Source organism: Thermobia domestica, chromosome 1 (assembly GCF_964235325.1).
Source record: "Thermobia domestica chromosome 1, izTheDome1.hap1.1, whole genome shotgun sequence".
Lineage (NCBI taxonomy): Eukaryota > Metazoa > Arthropoda > Insecta > Zygentoma > Lepismatidae > Thermobia > Thermobia domestica.
The window spans coordinates 129327169-129347990 of NC_137454.1; the positions used below are offsets into that span (position 1 = coordinate 129327169).

Below are 20822 nucleotides of genomic sequence, written 5' to 3' on the forward strand. Positions count from 1 at the left end.
AAGTATGGTGAATGGAATGCGTGTAATGATGTAGAATGTTATAGATAGTTAAGACCAGGGAGCGCGCGGAAGAATAGTAATACGTTTTTCTATCTGCATTTTAGCAATATTGAAGCATCTAGGGAGAAGATTTTGGGGATACTTAGGCGGAAAGTGTGACTAAAGTTAATATTGTGATTGATTGTATTCTGTAACAAGCAGATGGATGGTCAGTTAGGCACTACAATAGTATTAGTGATCGTTGATGCAAATATAAGAGGGATTACGACAATGTATGATTCTGGCCATTGGATGTATTTGTAGATGCAAACGAGGTTGGAAGAAACGCAGCTATTGGAATGGTAGGAAGTATATGTTAACATCGTGATGGGGTGTTGCATGGGTAAACTGGTATCCAGTATAGGTCAGACTTTTCATTTGCGTTTCAGTGCTTCTTTTGAGGGAAATATGGAATCTTCCAAGGGATCCGTTTCCGTAATGCGAGTGTTGAGGTTGCATTACAGCATGCACTAGGGATCTGAAAACGCCTATGATCGTCTTCTGGCACTGTAAATATACGCACAGCTGAACTTTGTTTGGAGGGGGAAGGTTTTTAATATATCTGTTCAGGCCCGAAACCAGCCACAGAGCTGTGGGGGACTATGAATATGTTAGGGGGGCAAGTCAATTAAAATTCTCTTACAAATATCTAAATTGCGCATTTTGCATTGAGGTCTGAAGGGGCTACGAAAAGTTTAGGGGGTGCAGGCCCTCCCTCTGGTTGCGGGCCTATATCTGTCATTCCGTTTCAGCTCTTTGGAATGCCCTTAACATAGTCATTTATATTGTTTGAGAGAATACAAAATACGAGGTACGTCCAGACAGGAACTTTCTCTGAGGCGTTAAACACAAGGAAGAGTGACTTTGAAACATTTATTGCTACATATGATACTATGTCTCAACATATTCACCACCGAAATTCAGACACTTGTCATACTGTGGGATCAATTTTTGTATTTCGATGTCTTAATAGTCAATGCCCGGGAGTGGTACCAGTGTGTGGTACCCGCCTGCAATTGTTTACCAGTATCAAAATGCTTATCGGACAGACATTTCTTGAGATGTAAGAAGACATGAAAATCGGTTGGAGCAAAATCCGGCCTATGCGGCGGGTGACAATCGCTCTTATTCACTAGGACATTTTGGACTACCAATAGTGCCGAGTTCACAGTTTTCGGGGTTGCTAAGCTGATTGGTGACAGTTCCGATGATTTAAGCTCAAGTTTAATCGAGAAGGCAAGACTTCCCTACCACACCGAGGGGTGTTGGTGGGAAGGAGGTGGTACGGAAAAATAATCGAAAACGTCCGATAATACTATCGAATCGGTAGTTTTCGAGGTAACTGAGATGAATGGTGATACTTCCGATGCTTTTAAGCTCAAGTTCAGCCCCAATCGGCATGAGGGGTAAGGTGAAAAAGTATCCAAAATAACCAAGGTTAATGTCGAATCAATAGTTTTCGTGGTCGGGAAAATTGCGTATCCGTTTGAAATGACTTTTGAAACATAGTTGTTACCAACCTCAAGCTGGGTGCTTATCATGCCACTTTATATGGGGATAGAGTTTTTCAAAATTTATGACAACAGTGGAGTATAGAGTTTTATCATTTTACTTCCAGTGAAATGCGTATTCTAAGAAAGAAAGGGACTCAAATATTTTTCGTAAACGTATTCTTTCTGTGCGAGGAAGGACATGTCTGCTCCTATTCTTAAAAAGAGGTGTTTACTTTTCTACAGAATAAGGGTATATTAGAGGTTAACTTAAAAGAAAATAAGGTTTGAAAATTCAAGATTACTATTATAAAAAATTTACAAATTTAACACTTTCTTATTTGATCAGTTTAATCTTTCATGTTAGATAAATGTACTTACAACTTTTTGTATATATGTATATTAACTAGAGAAAATCATGCACTCATTGTGTGTCCATTTATTATAGGTGAGCTTCTCAATCAGTTAAAGCAGTTGGACAAAGGATTGGTACACAGCTTGTTGGATACGTTTAAGAGTTTGTCCAATCACGATTGTTCTCCTTTTCAGCGGTACAATATGCTTCTTTTGTCACAAAGTGATCGGAAGGATTTGGAAACGTGGGTTTCTAGAATTCAGGGAGGTAAGATTGATTTTGTAGTTTTAAGAACCGAGATTGATATGTCAATTCTCCACACAAAGTAATGGGTTGAATTTAATGTCCCTCTTGAGCATCGAGTGTACGTGAGACGTAAACCTAGAGCTTAGCAGGGGATCCGAATCACATGCACTTCCAGCGGGAATCGTACTCAGATCTCCCGATCTGAAAAGGAATGAACGATAAGCATTTAAATACGAGGAGCTCTTACACGAGGGAAATCTCGTCCTTATTCGTTTATCACAGTTACTAATATGTCTTATTTTATGATCATAGTAAACCAGGTTTTTAGCAGAGTTGATTCTGCATGAGAATGAAGTCAGTGAGAGCAGTGTACGAAAAATTTCTGATTGAAGCTGTTCCTTTGTGGAAGGTGCAAGTAGAGAGAGGAATCAGTCCTACTTTAAAGTTTAATTTAGCTTACAATGAAAAAGCTACACTACATATGAAAAAGTCAGACTGACAGGATATGATAGAGTATTGTGAAAGAGGCAATATAAGCAATTGTAGCAAAACATATTCGAGTTTCCTCAAACATAATCAATTCCTATTGCAGAACTATTTTATACAATTTATTAAAATATACATGTTAGAAGTGTATATATTCATTATTGAGAAAAAAGAGAGCCGCATTGGCTTGTAATACGTTATGTTTAAATATATTGAGGTAATATGTATGTGTCTGATGTCTGCCTAGAATTTTTTTATTGAATTTCTCGTAAAAAAAAAAAAAGTAATCATAATGGCCTAAAATACAAAATAATTTTTACAGCATTAGAAACAGAAATAGAAGCATTTAGAAAGTCAAAAATACTGGTTTGTCTCGATCGAAAAAAAAAAAAAAAACGAACTTCGAACGGTAGACCTGGTTCTAAACAAAATAATTAATCAGGAGGTATTTGGAGGAGACAGTTGTCCCTGCCCCTCCCCCTTCTCCCTTAAGGTATCTTACGTTAGGTGTTGACGATCACCTCTTTCAGATTTGAAGGTATTAATATTAAAAATGCAAAAAGAAGAAACTAAAAATAGATTTTTAAAAAAAGCTTTTAAAAAGATTATAAAGTAAGGCGATGAAATAAATGAATACTTGCGTGGATCATTACTTTAACATAAATTAATGTTTTCGTTTCTGTGAAGAATCATATATGCATTAATATGCAATTCTTATGCTATGTACTCCTATGTTAAAATAATTTTTCTTACTGTTATGTACAGAAGAGACATGTAGATGATTAAACTTATAAACAGGGGGCGAATTAGCAAATGCAGTAAATCGGTGACATTGTATTATTATATTTTTCGTAAGAAGAGGGAGATTAATCGAGGAACAATAGATCAACTTCGACCGTGTTTACGTAAGAGCTTTCACCAGCAGTTAACAGGAAAAGCACAAACATGACGCGTCTAGACATTATTTAACTTTAGACATACTTTCTACAGCAAGCCGTATGCATTAACATCGTGCAAATTTATAGTCAGGAAGTGCTTTGAGATATTTCTATATATCCTTAAAATTTGCTCATCTATTATTATTAATATGCGAAAGTTAGATTTATGCAATAAATAGAAATTCTATTATTATTATTGTATATCTCTGTAGTGGAATATTACCCTAAACTCGTATAGCCAGTTCCTAGAAGTGGAAAGTAAACAAACGAACGTATTCTAATAAGATTCTAACTTTGATTTTATAAATATGCTTTTGTCATTGTAAGCGTTTCTGTATAGCAGAATAGTTAGTACGCGTGTTCCCGATTTGATTCCAGAGACCCTATAGAATTTTGTATGTTGATCCAGTATAAGATAGTTGGAACCACTTGAATTAAGAGGTACGAACCAGAGTCTACTAGAAAGCTAGAAAAACTGGGACGATGGGAGCCGAAGTACTGACCACATGACCCAGCTAACTGCATTTAGTGAGTCATACCCTTTCGTAGACACTAGTGATAGGGAGTTTAGTTTTATTATTATAAGATGCAAGTAAGGGCAAATGTGGTTTTAGAACAATTTTAAATATGCACTGCAAAAGTTGTGTATTTTTAGGTGAAGAAACTTCATTACTAGAGCAAGTGTTTGCTGCTGTAGAGAAACTGTGCAAAGATGTGCATCATACAACGTATCAAGTGATATTTATGCCAATTTCTAAGCAACTGGAACAAGTGACTTCAGCTCCTGCATGGAATACTAAAGCAGGTCAAGTGTCGTTGGCAGCTGATCTTCCAGATTTTAGCTTTGCTCCTCAGGAGTATATTACACAGGTACTATTTTACATTCTGATAAGTAATCTGAATTAATAAATTATTGTGTTTATACGAGGGATAATGAAAAGTTCCTGGCTTTGTCCAGAAAAATAGAGCTAGACGGATGAAATTACAGTTATTCAATATATTCTTTTTAGGACTAGCATTTGGAATAGCAATGTTGCAGCTTTTCTAACTCTACAAATAAAATTCCTTTGGTTGGGCCAGAAACCAGGTCTCCGCAGCATGTTGGATGTCAGGAATATCAAAGTGATGTCTCTTGAGGTGTATCTTCAATTTTCGGGAGAAATGATAATCAGAGGGAACCAGATCAGGAGAATAGGGGGGACAGATAACAGACTAAATAGTATCCCATGGTGGTTAGTTTGCTAGCCACAACGTGAGACGTGACCAATTGTCATGCAAAATGAACAGGTATGGAGCCAGGTTTCATCCTCAGATTGTATACTGTAGTTAGTAGCTAAGGTACATGCGAACTTGCTACTTAACTTTCTTGCCGATAACTTCAGAATTAATTAACTAATTTGAGTGTGAAAATTGATTACCTTATTTTGTTGTATGAATCAACTTTCTTAAATTTTCGATGACATTTTATTGTCACTTTCGACTGAGTCTATAGCTAAGAATGGGTTAGGATTTGGTGACTTTTACCCTTGCTTTGATAACTATAAACGTTTAAGATGAATGCCTGTAGTACATATTGACTGAAGACCTTGTCTTATTCTATTTAATTTCTTCACATTTACGAATTCATCACCGTTAAACTACTAACGTAAAATGTTGATTGAAAATTACTACGACCTCATAATATATAATTTTCATTAAAAATAATAATTGGACACACTATATAGTGAATTTACGGTCGAAAATTCTTATCTATGAAATAATGAAGTAAAAACACGAAGATAGAATTTTCAATTAACAACTTAAATTAGCATAAACTACTCATTTTAGAATTTGTAGGTGTCTTATACAAGAAACCTAAAAGAGAACAAATCGTAGTCTATTCCTAGCCATAGTTACGTCGGAAAATAGGCATAATTTATAGAAAATAAGCGTGTATTGGCCTTTTCTTTAGGCATTTGGATAGTAGCTTCCGGACCAACTCTGTACATTGTAGTGTTTTCTTCATTTACCTTTTTCCTGCGTACATTTTTTCTCTCTCCCTATTTCATCTTAGTATTTAAACAAGGTGAATTCAATATTTGTGAAGCACTAAAGTCTTCTCAGTAAAAGAAAACATAAAAAAAATTCAAAGCAGCAAATTGTAAGTGGTATAGTGAAAATGCGATTATTAACTTGAGATAACACTTCATTAGTTAAGTAAAGGGGTGTTTAGTATGTATATATACGAAATGTTCAAAAGCTTATAGCATCGAATCTTTTTAATGGGTGGTAGGATCGTTACATAAGCGAGTCTCGAACTTGTAACGTCCGTTTACAGAAAATTTTGGATATGATCTCTACTTATTGTTTGAGTACGGTCTCGTTTGATGGCTATTAGTATATTCGTTTATTTTGAAATTGCAGTTTTTAGAAAGCCTTGGTGGTATTATTATTACACGATCCTAAGCGAAATGATTTTAGACTTGTTTTTCCTGTTTGGTGTATGTTTTATCTGCATTTTGTTTTACATATGATTATCAAGCATTGGTGGTGTCTAAAACAACCAGGAATTTTTCTATATATGTAGCCCCCCCCCCTTGTGGGGAGCAAGGGGCGTGAAAAGGTGGTGGGTGATGTGTTACTAAAATCCCAAAATTTATTTTCGGAATGCCAGTAAGCGTTAGATTAATCACGAATGTCACAGAATTAATGCTCCAATGCTTCTTACATGTAAGAGTAACTGATAATGGGGCTACAGCCCCCTTTCAATAATAATAATAATAATAATAATAATAATAAAATACCATAAATATCCTTAGTAGGGACATACGAGAAGAAGGTATTTTTTGTTAATTAATGTGAAATTTGGCTTCGTTGTAGCAAAAAGGTATGCGTTTTTTTATATCTGGAATGTTATTTTGGTAACCACCGCCTTAAGGGGGCACAGGGGGTGAAGCATCAGATGATGAATCTTTATAAAAATTCCTAATTTTGTTCCGGAAATGCGAGTGAGCGTCAGATTGATCACAAATAATACAAAATTAATATTCCGCTGCTCCTTGCATGTCAGTGACTGATATTGAGCTACAGCCCCCCTTTCAATGATCACTTCAAAAATTTACGATAAATATCCTTAGCAGGGACATACGGAAGAAGTTATATTTTGTCAATGTGAAATTTGGCATTGTGATAATAAAAGTCTGGAATATTATTTTGGTAACAGGAGGCACAGGGCACGGAGGGTATTTTTGGTACCTATGGGGGTCATAGGGGAAGGACTGATAGAAATTCCAAATTTTAATTTGGGAGTGCTCATGAGTGTCAAATTAGTTGTAAGATGCACAGAATTAATGCTCCATACTATTATGTTCCAGTGATTAATATGTTACTACAGCTATCTTTGAAAAGCATCATAAATTCAATATGATTGTTCTTACGCAAAGACCTACTGGCAGAACCATTTTTTTTATAATTAATGTGAAATTTGGCATTATTTAAAAAAAATGTTTGTTTAGAAAAACATTCTGAAGTGACAATAAGGTAATACCCATGTGTGGATTTATTTTAGGGGCGTGAACTCAGAATTTCTTTTGCCTAATGGGAGTCTCAATGTGAAATGTTGAGAGCAGTTTTCTCTAATTATTTGTAAAAAATTTGCGGTAAATTTGCATTTTTAGTTAGAAAATACAATAACACACTTTCGCTTGTACCTATGATGGTGAATGCGTCTGGAATTTTATTACGGCCATTCCTCCTTATTGGACAACAATAGCGACAAGAGGAATTCAAACTTTTCGTTATTTGTGTTATTGGTGTGAGCGTAAAAATAATCACTAATATCACAGAATTAACGGTCAGAAGCTACTTCCATGTGTCAATGGTCATTGTGGGGCTACAACTTCCCCTTTCCGGTTCCAAAATCACTTTGAAAACCACAATAAATATCCATACCACCTTCTTATATTTTCTTTCATGCTCCTTTTGGTCCATTCGGAATGCAGGCTAAGAGACGTATTTTTAAGGTGGATTGGAACACTCAACTTCATTGTCCGAACCATACGTTGGCGCTCCAGTGTAAATTGATTTCAAGCAATGCCAACAATCCTTTGTTTCGTAAACCACCTTATAATTGTTGACTCAACTTCTTGTTTATCTGCACTGACAACAGTTTTAGACCTTTTCTTATCGCAATACACCAATGATTTACGACCTATGTTGACAGTTTAATAGGAGTTTGTGTCTGTACTCAACACCCGATCGACTTCATCGGAAATGCACATTATATAGCACGTGAATCTGGTGAATAGACTGGCTTAATCGTTTGTGAAATGCTTGTCGTTTCCACTATATTTTTAGAGTACGTTCTCACTGCAGTGTTCTTTGATCACGCAGTCTTTAACTGGGGATCAACGTGCAAATATTATTAGTATTACATTTTATAGTGTAAGAACTGGCACTAATAGTGCGCGATGTGCAAATTCACCGTTTATACAAACAGTTCCGCGTAATTGTTTTCACAGTGTCCATCTTGCATCTAGAAAAAGTGCAGAGAGATCTACAAGCGTATTTGCAGAAGAAACAAAAAGATAGGTGTAGTTATCTGTTACTAGTTCACCGTGGAAATCCCTTGCTCGTCGATCTTTAGGCTTAAATATTAAGACACTACGCTACAAAGAATTTTAAGAAACTTGAAGATGTTTTCTAAGTTCTGTACAAGTGATTATGGTAATCGAATATATTTCTGTAACTGGTTCATTGAGCAGTTAAATGAAAACCCTATGCTCTTGCTTTAAGTGATGTTGTCTGACGAAGCCAAATTCTTTTTGAATACTTCAGTATCCTCATTCCATGCAAGATATTGGTCATCAGTGCTGTGTAACGTGAGATCAGAAGTGTCAATGCACAAACGAGGAATCATTCTTTGGTGTGGCATAACTGCTACTGAGGGGATAGGACTGTTCTTCTTTCATGAAAATGTAACAAAGGCATCATACCAAAAACTACTTAGGGAGAAGATATTTGTCGAGCAAGATCGCTTAAATTTAGGTCAAAATGATGAATTATGGTTCATACAAGATGGAACACCACTACATTGCTCAAATAGACTATAAATCTTATAAAAGAGAAGTGTGAGGAATGACTTATTTCTATGGGATGCAGTGTTTCTTCCAGACATGTTTTTGGGGGCACTGCCCCCCGGAGCTCTGAGAGTGCCCCCTCGGAGAAGACCAAAATAATACGTCTATAATATAAAAATATAAAAATAAATGTAATAGTACTAGCAGTGCCTCTCCGAATACTAAGTGTGCCCCCCCCTCCCCCCGCCCTGGAACATTTTTTCTGAAAGAAACACTGATGGAGTGATGTGTCGAATGGCCACGAAGTAGTGCAGATCTTGCTCCATGCGATTTTTTTCTTGTAGAGATTCCTAAAACAAATTCTATCAAAAATCATGTAACAATGTAGATGACTTAAAACAAAGAATTGTCCAGAGCGTAGAGATGATCACTCCAGATATGTTGGAGGTGTTCACAGTGGCTTTAGTAAATCGCATTAATTTATGTCTTGCTCGTTCACGAGGGCATGCTGAATAAAATTAAGTTCATTTTATCTGTCTTACACTTAGATTAATGAAATCTTTAAACAATTTAGTTAATCACAACTGATCCAAAAAAAGTGTTGTTTTTAAAAAGGAATATGGTATAACCTCACTCAACCTGATTCTTATTCCTCGCGAGACATGTTTTTACTACAACCATGTGTCCATAGTATGCGATTTCCTGTCGTGCTTATATGTGCAGTATACGAGTAACCTACTGCGTGGAAAGTGGGATCATACAGTTATTGTGTAAGAAGTAGGGAAAAGATACGTTTTTTTTTTTTTTTAATGAATAAAGAAAACAATATTGAAATTTAAAGGTCACCTGTTAGACTTTTAATTTTTAAAATATTACTTCTCATTAAAAATTTTTCGTTCGTGGAACCTGCAGCATTGTCCATTGTCATTTTCTGTTCTATTTCGAGCTGGTTTGCTTAAGTGTGCAGAAAATATGCTGGTGACTTGTATGTGTGATTTTATGTTATAAGAAGAGTCCAATTTGTTCTTTAAAAAACGCAAAATTCTTTGATTCGTGATGCTAAAACAACGAAGCTATGTCCTCAATCTGGTACACTGACAGACGATATTCATTTACACTAGATTCGAGATTTAAAAAAAATCAAAACATTCTTCTACAATAATGACAAATTGCACATTAATTGTAAAGCATATTTACCTTCTTCCCGTACTTCCCTGCTAAGGATATTTACCGTAAATTATGTGATTTTTGGAAGGGTGGCTGTAGCCCAGTATCATGCAACGAGCATCGGAATATTAATTTTGTATTATTTGTGATCAATCTGACACACACTGATTTTCCAAAATAAAATTTGAAATTTTTATAAAGATCCAATAACTTATGCTTCACCACCTGTGCCCTCCTAAGGCGGTATATTACCAAAATAATATTCCAGATTTGATAAACGCATAACTTTTTGCTAACCCGACGCCAAGTTTCACGTTAATTGAGAAAAAAATCATTATTCTCGTAGTCAATACTAAGGATATTTATGGTGATTTTTTAATTTTTGAAAGGGGGCTAAAGCCCCATATAAGTCACTGACCATGCAAGGAACATTGGAATATTAATTTTGTGACATTTGTGAGTAATCTGACGCTCACTGGCATTTCCAGAACAAAATTTGGAAGTTTTATAAATATCCATCATCTAGTGCTTCGCCCCCTGTACTCCCCTAAGGCGGTGCGTTACCAAAATAACATTCCAGATTTGAAAAACGCATACTCTTTTGCTACAGTGATGCCAAATTTCACATTAATTAACAAAAAATACCTTCTTCTCGTATGTCTCTACTAAGGATTTATGGTGATTTTTTTTTTTTTTTTTTTTTTTTTTTTTTAATTTTTTATTGAATGTACAAACATGTAAGGAGCATTGGAGCACTAATTCTGTGACATTAGTGATTAATCTGACGATTCCTGGCATTCCGAAAATAGATTTTGGGATTTTGATAACACATCACTCACCACCTTTTACGGCCCTTGCCCTTCAAAAGGGAGGCCTTTCCAAAAGAATGTTTGAGACGGCTTTACTAGCTTTGTTAATGAGTGTTTTTGCATTTTGTAACAAATATAACTCATTTGCCCCAAAATCTTTACGAATAATTATTGGAGAAAACTGCTTCCGAAATTTAACATTGAATCTCCCATAAGGAGAATGAACTTTTGTGTTTACACCCCCAAAAGGGCGGCGAAACAGCAATTTTCTCTTATTTCCTTTAGCAATTCGAAAAATTCAGATAGTTCTCAATAAAAGTGCCAAATTTTACATCAATAGTGTGAAAACTTCATCTTCTCCCAGTGCTGTAGAAAATTACACGAATTATGGAAGTCAGTATATACACAAAAGAATGTGTAATTCCTTTAAACCATTTTTGCTACAGTATTTGTAAAAATTATACTTTTCTTTTCTGTTGATAGATTGGCCAGTATTTGATGACGTTACCTCAGCATTTGGAGCCATTTATGCTTCAAGAGAACTCGTCGTTGACTCTTGCCCTTCGTGTGGCTGATCCAGAGTATGAAGGTCTCTCCGGGGAAACAGAAGGAGGCTTCGCAGATATTCTTCTAGGGATAATAGCGAGAGGAACATGCCAAGAGTATTGCGAAAACATCCTCGGCATATGCGAATTGAGTCCTAGTGGTGTGAAACAATTAGCAACTGATATCAGTACGTAGATTGTATAACTAGCTAGCATTATGACGATTAATATATCATAGGAATTATATGTATTTCATGTAGCTGTACAAATAATTAGATATAAAATCTCTCTCTCTCTCTCTCTCTCTCTCTATATATATATATATATATATATATATATATATATATATATATATATATATATATATTTATATATATATATATATATATTTATATATATATATATATATATTTATATATATATATATATATATATTTATATATATATATTTATATATTTATACATAGATAGATATACACAGGGTGAGTCAAAAAGAACTTTGCAGTTTTCAAAGCATATAGAAATTTATTGAGATTACTTACAGGAACGAGAGAGGTATCAATTTGTAGCAAAACACTTCAAGTTTAACATCAGTCTCATTTGGGTTCGATGTGATAGCCATTGTCTTTCCACACTCGTTCAAGCTGATCAGGCGTAACTTCTGCAACACGAGCGTAAATGCGATTTCTTAGGTCCGCAAGATTGTCTGGTAGGGGCGGAATATACACTCGACCTTTAACAAAACCCCACAAAAAGAAATTCATCGATAGCAAGTCTAAGTAGCGAGATGGCCATGCAATTGGACCTGCAGGGCCAATCCACCGACGCGGGAAGCGAATATCAAGGAAATCTGGGATTTCCGTGAGAAAACGAGGCGGTGCGCCGTCTTGCTGGTAGTAATAGGTCACGTTTTGTTGTTGTCTTTATCTATCTGAGGAATTAAAAAACAAATCAACATATCAAAATACACGATACCAGTGAAAGTGTTATCCATGCAGAAAACGGGACTGTACACTTTAAATTTGCTAAGGACACAAAACACATTTACCTGTAAACTGTCACAGTCGTGTTCAATGGTTTGACGTGGGTTTTCGCTGCCCCAGATTCTACAATTGTAGGTATTTAGCATGCCACTATATGAAATGTACTCTCATCTCTGAAGGTAATTGTGTGAAGGAATGGTTCGTCTTCCTCTATCCGATCCAACATTTCCACACAAATTCTCCACGAGCAACCTTATTTATGTCAATAATTTGTTGTAAATCTGTATAGTTTCAAGTGTAGACGTTTACATAGCACTCGCCAAACTGTTTTTTGTGGAATGCCTGTCTCGCGAGACGCACGTCGCGTTGATTTTTTGGGACTATGGACAAAGCTTACCCTAACTTGTTCGACAACAGCAGCAGCAGGAACGGGCGGGTGACCTGGTGATTTCACATAACGAACAGAATAATCAGTCTCAACAAAGTTATTGTGCCAACTTTAAATTGTAGGCCTGCTTGGAGTTTCTTTACCTTGTTCCGTGCAAAATCTACGCTGAACAGCTGTTGCAGAGTTTGTTTCCTGAAATAATACACACTGAGCACGCTCCGAACCACTGAAAGTCGCCATTTTAAGAATGCACTGCGATGGCGCTGACGTTGACGGAATTTGGTACTACGGCAATACGCAAGTCAAACTTAAAGTGTTTTGCTACAAATTGACACCTATATCGATTCTCTAAGTTATTGCAATACCTTTTTATGTTTCCCTTTTTATATGTTTTCAAAGTTGTAAAGTCCTTTTTGACTCAACCGGTATATATATATATATAATATAACATTTCTGTACCAAATATACTTTGAGCAATAATATATATATATATATATATATATATATATATATATATATATATATACACTAGCATCAATTACCCGCTTCGCTGGGTTAACTTAAGAAAAAATAGTAATATGTTTCGTTAGTCAGCACTTTTTACTATTACTAACGCGCTCCTTGATATTGGTCGTTTTCGATGATTTTTATATATCCCCTCTCCCCTCCCACAATTTGCGGGGCTGAATTTGGATTTAAAAAGCATCAGAAGTGTCACTGTTCATCTCAGCGACCTCAAAAATATAAATTCGACATTAATATCGGTTATTTTCGATCATTTGTAAATGTCTTTCCACCACCCGTATGACAAAAAACATCTCATGTTCGAACTTCATCTATGTTGAAAATTTGATCGAGATCGGTCCTGTTGTTCAAGAGTTAAGTTTTATTTTCTTTTATATATCTCCCCCTCCCCCCCTAATTTTTACCGTCAAAGTGAAATGATAGAAAACATCTCCGGCCCGAACCTCATCTACGTTAAAAATTTGATGCAGATTGATCGTTCGGTTCAAGAGTTAAATTTTACTTATTTTTCAACTCCTTCCTTCCCCAACCCTAAGTTCTAGCGTCAAAGTGAATAGATAAATACCACCCCAGGCCCGAACCTCATCCATATTGAAAATTTGATTAAGATCGGTTGGTGGTTTAAGCGTGATGAAGTCACAAAGACAGTCACTTTTATTTTTATATATATCTCTGCCTCCCCATCCCCTACGTCGCACCATCAAATTTAAATGATAAAAATTATCCAAAGCCCGAACGTTATCTATGTGAAAATTTGATCGAGATCGTTGGGTGGTTCAAGAGTTAAGTTTTATTTATGTTTATATATAAATCTCCCTTTCTCCTCCCCCCTAGGTTCTACCGTCAAAGTGAAAGTATATAAAAAATCCAGGCCCGAACCTCATCTATGTCGAAAATTTGATCGAGATCGGTCGGGTAGTTCAAGAGCTATTAAGTTTTATTTATTTTTGTATACCTGTCCCCTCCCGTAAGTTCTACCGCCAAAGTGATATAAAAACCACCCCAGGTCCGAATCTCATCCATATTGAAAATTTGATTAAGATCGGTTGGGTGGTTTAAGCGTTATGAAGTCACAAAGACAGTCACTTTTATTTTTATTCTTTTTACATATATCTTCCCCTACCCCTCCCTTAGGTTGCACCGTAAATGTGAAATGACGAAAACATCCCAGATCGAACCTTATCGATGTTGAAAGTTTGATCAGGATCGGTGTGGTGGTTCAAGAGTTATTGAGTTCTATTTATTTTTATAGATTTCTCCCCTCCCCTCCCCGAAGTTCTGCTGTTAAAGCGATATGATAAAAGTCACCTCAGGTCTGAACCTCATCTATGTGGAAAATTTGGTTGAGATCGGTCGGGTGGTTTAAGCGTGATGAAGTCATAAAGACAGTGACTATTTTTTCCCCCATATATCTACCCCTTCCCTTCGTTGTACTGTAAAAGTGAAATGAAGAAAACATCCCTGGCCCGAACCTTATCTATGTTGAAAGTTTGATTGAGATCGGTAGGGTGGTTCAAGAGTTAAGTTTTATTCATTTTCATATATTTCCCCTCCTTCCCTCCCCCTCCCCTAAGATCTACTGTCAAAATGTGATGATAAAAAAAACTTCCCTGGTTCGAACTTCATATATGTTGAAAATTTGATTGAGATCGATCGGGTGGCTCAAGAGTTATTAATTCACGAACATAGTCACTCTTATTTTTATATTTATTGATTTTTGTATATCTTCCCCTCCTTCCCCTCGCCTAGTTGCTCCGTCAAAGTGAAATGATAATCATCCCAGTTCCGAAACTCAACTACATTGAAAATTTGATCAAGATCGGTTGGGTGGTTCAAGAATGTTTTATTTATTTTTTTCTATTTTCCCCTCCCCTAAGTTCTACCGTCAAAGTGAATAGCTAAAAACACTTCCAGGCCAGAACCGCATCTACGTTAAAAATTTGATTGAGATCGGTTGGGCGGTTCAAGAGATTAAGATTCACAAACATGGTCACTTTCAATTTTATAATATGGATTCATGTAGTTTCCAAAGTAAACTATTGCTTTTGAATAGCCGAATATTTAGCATGTTCTCCTTTAGTGTCGTGGTCTCAATTTCATATTATGGTATTTCCCAGTCTTCATGGCCTACAGTATAATATAAATTTAAATAAAGTCAAAAGTTAATAGAACATAATCTTTGATATTGAGGTACTGCAGCCGTTTTAATTTAGAAGTATGTTTTCCTTATATATTTCCATTATTATGTTGTTCTCTTACGTTGTAAATATTTCTTGAAATGGAGTAGGAAAAGAAAAGTTAAATCTTTACCAAGAAGATGCATATCGTATTTTCAATAGACTAGTGGGGATGGGCAAAATAGCTTGTTTTTGCAGCAGTCTTTGTTTGAATTTTGCTGCTGGTCATTCTAGCTAAGGTCTTTAGCTATATCAGGCAAATACTGAGTAGGTAAGACAATAGAAGCCTTTCTTCTTCGAACAAATTAGTGTTGTGGGAAGCAAGCTGTCATCAATATAAGATAGCAGAAATGACTAGTGAACTAAACGTAACTAAACAAATAATAAGATGAGTAAAATGAACTTATCACTCTTCGTGCACACGTACTTTTGATATAATGAATATCGAGTTAATGGTTAATTTGGAAAGAGCAATAAAGTAGAAAAAAAGATTGAAATTTCTTGAAGTTTTCACGGAGATATAAAGATATATGTGTAACAATTGAGATAACATGGGAAGGTCTTTCTAATCTTTCTCCTTGTTTCATTGTTTTGCTTCTATGATTTGTGAGTGTATTTTTTGCGTCTGGAAGATGCAACGGTCTCCGCATCATTTGTGTGCAGGTTGACTTATTTCCGCCCCCTCGTCGTTTTTTAAATTATAAACATTTACTCTCAATATGTCTCGATTCCCGAGGAATTTATGTAATGACGACTTCATTCTTATATAACAGCTAAACCTAACCTAATCAAACCTTTATTTCCTCTAATATAAATGCTATCTGTTAAAAATAGTTATTGCGAAGGAATTACCATTTAAAAAAATAAGTTTTATAGTTTACTAGCTGAAATGTCCATCTTCACAAGGGAAGGTAAATTATTTTATTATTATTAGTTTTGAAAATATTTGAAAGGTATAGTTGAACCTACTTTTCCTCTAAGATAGATATTTATATTAAAGTAAAATGTAAGAACTTTGCTCGACTCAAATGCTATGTTCAAAAATTCAGTTTACGAAATTACTGGGCCACGAGGCCACTTATTTTTTAATGAGGAGTTTATATGCAGAGTTTCATATCCTTAACTTGAAGGGCTTGTAAGATACTTTATTTTAACCTCTCCCCATTAGGACACACATTTTAATCAAAATGACATGATAAAATCCTGGTTCGAGAAACTGCTATCTTCAAAAAATTATCTCAAACGATTCAGCTGCTTCCTCAGTAAGTGGCGACATACTACGTCTTTTTCATTTTTATATATAGAAATGTCTGTATGTTCAATGCTAAGCTGGTGTGCATGTAATCAATGCTTCTTATTGCAGATTACCTGGGAAATGTATTAGAAGACCTGGGTCTTGGCCTTTCAGAGCATTTACAACAAGTATCTCAGTTGCTTCGACTGTCTCCAGATGAATACCAGACCAAGAGCACTGGTTGTTTGCCGCGACTTGTCGCTGCGGTAAGGCAAATGAGAAACATCACATCCTCCAGTTGAAAATATTAAATACATCACGTGAAGGTGAAATAATTACGTCGCAAATTTTGTAACAGACATTGTCATAAGTTATCCATCATGAAAACAAGATTCATTGTATTTATGCTCGATTTCTTTTTTTCTTTCTTTCATTTTATTTTTTTAAATTATGGCCAACATTCCGTGAATCACAAAGTTGTAATTTTTCTAGTCGCATGATAAAAAGTATTTACCTGGAAAAGTATGTCGTGTTCGTCTGATGAAATTTGTACTGTTAAAAACTTCTGAATTAATTGACAATTAACCCACTGGAAATGGCTCAATCCATTTCATATTTACAGCGAAAAGAAAATTATACATTTTGTATATATAAATACATTTTTTATAAATTTTGTACTTTTACTGTAGATTCGATATTTGCGTATGCTTGTAATAAGATTGGAACAAAGGTATGCCTTTATAGTATATTACAAATAAGAGTGAAAAGCTGTTGAAGTAGACTAGTAAGAAAAAAAGTTGAAAAACAACGTGCTCTTCAGACCTATTTATCACCTGCGATATGCATTATATCCCTTGCCACTCTTAAATTCGTAATATATTATGTATTGCACTAATGTACAGCCTATAACAATGAAGGTTTTCTGGTCGCTTAAGGTTATTTCTATTTATTGAGATTTCTAAGTAGGGTGCCAAAGATCAGACAACTGGTATTCATTTTGAGGGTGATGCTAGGTTTATTGTTATATTTCTGGTTGAGATCTTAATTTATGTACATACGTGAAAAGAAATATATATTTTTAATAATTATGAAATCTAGCTTATTTCAAAATTGCAGTAAATAATATGGTGTACAAGAGATGATTCTTTAGTTCACGATTATTCATTGATTTTGTCTTACAGTTTGGACATTTGATTTCATTCCGTTGTATAGTAATTTTTATTTTTGATGGTTTGTTTTATACATTTTTATTGTTGTGAGTAAAAATACATTTCTTCTCTTTATTTTCATCTCTATTACTATGCTGGATACAAGAAGATTTGTTACTGATAGAATTGTCAGATCTTACATTTTTTCTCAAGTTTTACATTTTTCTGACACGTTTTACGTTTTTATTTTCTCCGTATAACGATTTCTTCAGTTTTTTAAATAAAATAGATAATAATTCTGGATATTTTAAAAATGTTTTGATACAGGGATTTTGTTAGTGCGTTTTTAGAGAAAATTATTTCTCATACACTATTAAAAACCCAACCTTACGATGTGAAAGAGAAACAGGCTGCATTTTTACCTCCTATCTAGCCAGCACCCCCAACCTTTTGAATAAGAATAATTTGGTTTTAGCATCTTAGCCTTTGTCTGTCAACATTGTCCCGACCATATCGCAGTTTCGATCGATCGTGACATATTGTGGCCACTCTGGTCAAGAACAGAAGGCACTAAACTAATAAAACTAAAGTGCTTGTGAATTTCGATATATTCTGCAAGTATTGTTCAACGTATATATATATATATATAAAAGGATGTGGGGCTGTTAGAAGATGCAATCTTCATTAAATTACAGTTAAAGGGCAACACTATTTGTGGACTATATTTTGTTGGTTGGATTTGAGTGTAGCGTCTCTTTCAGGACCGAGATTGTATAAGACGAAGACATACGGCTTAACGTGGAATCCGAGCACATGATCTCACATCGGAAATTATATATATAGTTAGTTAGTTATAGTGTTTTGCAATGTGAAACCATATATATTTGTTACATTAAACTCTCAATATCACACATCTTCCGGTTTTTCCCTCCTAAAAATTCTTAGATCTTAGTTTTGTTTGAAAAATTTGCCAACGCTAGTTATTAAACAATTTAAACTCCGCATACAGTTTTCGTGATATGACGTTACAGAACAACTCGCATCACTTGTCGTTTAGTTGTCCAGATTAGCTGATTTATGTACATATCCTACTGCCAATAATCACAATGTACTAAGTCTAGTCATCCTGCAGGCCAAAGTAGAGACCATCATCGACAAACCCATCTCTCCCGAAGTTCAGGGGCAACACGTGGAGTACCCCATCTTCTTGGATATGGACCTCACTGATAATACCTAACCTCTCATATTCTGACACGAGGAATGTAGCATGTATCGCCACGCCACTTATGTTTTCCTTGAAGAAAAACTGACCAATGATATGGTCCACTGAAACCGCGCACTACTACACATTGACTTTGGGTCTATCCTGTGTATACACCTCGAATTCATGTGGACTTTCAACCCCCGAAAATTCGGCATTTGTGCCTGTTCACCTCTCCCGAAACACAAAACGTGGTGGCCTTAACAGAGCAGAATCATCCAAGACAAGTCATTATCAGCGTGTAAAGGAGTAAGCGTTGATTCACAAAATTCCATTTTTATATCAGTCTTCATCTACTGGATCATATAAAGATTTTAACTTATAGAGCCAGCTTATTGTACAGAAGCATCGGTTTTTAGGTTTACAAATAATTAGTTTTTCTTGAAAACTACGGGTGAAGATTTACACTCACTTATATCACTTTGTTACGCTCAATTGATTGATATCCTCTTTCGATTTTTTTTTTTCATTCACATGTATTATAGAACTAAGTGCTCGTTATTTAAAGCGCCATATTAGTTGAAAACAGTGTAATAATAATTATTAAGACTTCTTTATACATGACCTATTTAATGCAATAATCCCCAAGTCACTCGTGAACACATTCGTAGGACTATTAAATGAATGTGCGGTATAGGCTGATGCAAAATAAAATATCAACAGAGAACAACATTGCATCCAATATAATATTAAACAATATATTCTGTCACAGATGAAGCAGTTGCAGCTATCTATCACTTTTAACACGAAGAAATGCCCCTCATATTCTGGACAGATACTTCATTGTGAGATGAATAGACTGCAGTCGACCGATCTCGTGATATCATCCTGTTGGATTTTGCCTATTGGACCTCTGTTGAGGATGCTACTACACTTCCTAGGCTAATCATTGATGTATACATTCATGTTAGCATGCTGCATCATGTATGAGTAGGGGCTGAATGTCGCCTTGACATCCTGTGGGCAACTAAAGGAGCAGTATGAACAGTCCTACTTTGTGTCCTAAAGTAGTATTACTACAAACATAAAGTTTCGATGTGCGCTGATACCTTTATTGATGACTTCTGAATAATCCTAAACTGGAGTCAAAAGTTCCTACCTTCCTGTGGAATCTTTCAGAGAGAAAAATTAGCACTCACTTCTCAAAGCAGTAACGAACTCGGCCTCTTGGGAATAGTAGGCGTAGTTCATAGGCTAATCACTCTTCTGTTTTCCTTCTTGTGACTAATAATTGGAACGAATTCCTAATAACTGTAATTCACTTTTGAGTTGGTTATAGAAACTAAACACAAAAAATTGTGAAGTATACAAAGTTAATATGAAACATATTTTTTCTCAGAAATATTCCATAGGAAGGCAGGTATTACCACATAGAACTCCAGTTCAGCAGTACTCATCGGCAAAGGTGTCAACGTACACTGAAACTGTATAATTGTACTTCTGCTACTTCAGGATACAAGGCAAGACTATTCATATTTGAGTTATTAGCATCAATCAGCAGTATAAGCAGCACACGTCCAATGACCAATAATAAAGTTTGGTAAATTGTGATATATTTGAAAAGGATTACAATGCTGTAACGTTTAGTTTGGGAGTTGTAACTGTTTGTAAGATTGACACACACACTGTATTTGATTTATTGACGCAAATTATAACCTTTCTGAAGTACCATATTCTTCTGCAATTAACGACAATAAAACAAAGATACAACTCAAAGTCAAGAAAATAGTGCGCTGAAATGCATAGCTTACAGTAGTATACATAACTCAAAAGTTTTAGTACATTTAAAGCATCGCTCTATTACAGACGCATTCAAAATATTAGACTCACGCTCGAAAAATGCAAAATTGATGTAGGGGTCCTAATTTCAGAGTTCTAGAACATTTAATTTCATGGTTAAACCACCAATATAGGATGCTTCATTTGTTTACTGTACAGTTGAAGTGGTGATATCATCATTGAACAGCAGATGGT

The 20822-nt window shown here is 35.3% G+C and overlaps 1 protein-coding gene across 2 annotated transcripts in view; it reads left to right on the forward strand.

Moving 5' to 3' along the window:
- Window positions 1-17532, forward strand: part of Cog7 (conserved oligomeric Golgi complex subunit 7) — a 56792-nt gene extending 39260 nt beyond the window's left edge. For both annotated transcript variants that reach the window (XM_081763350.1, XM_081763352.1), the window contains exons 11-14: window positions 1978-2151; window positions 4210-4424; window positions 11071-11320; window positions 16569-17532. In XM_081763350.1, coding sequence (XP_081619476.1) covers window positions 1978-2151; window positions 4210-4424; window positions 11071-11320; window positions 16569-16741 — 812 coding nt within the window. In that variant the 3' untranslated portion in view covers window positions 16742-17532. The remainder of the gene's footprint in view (window positions 1-1977; window positions 2152-4209; window positions 4425-11070; window positions 11321-16568) is intronic.
- Window positions 17533-20822: the final 3290 nt, after the last annotated feature.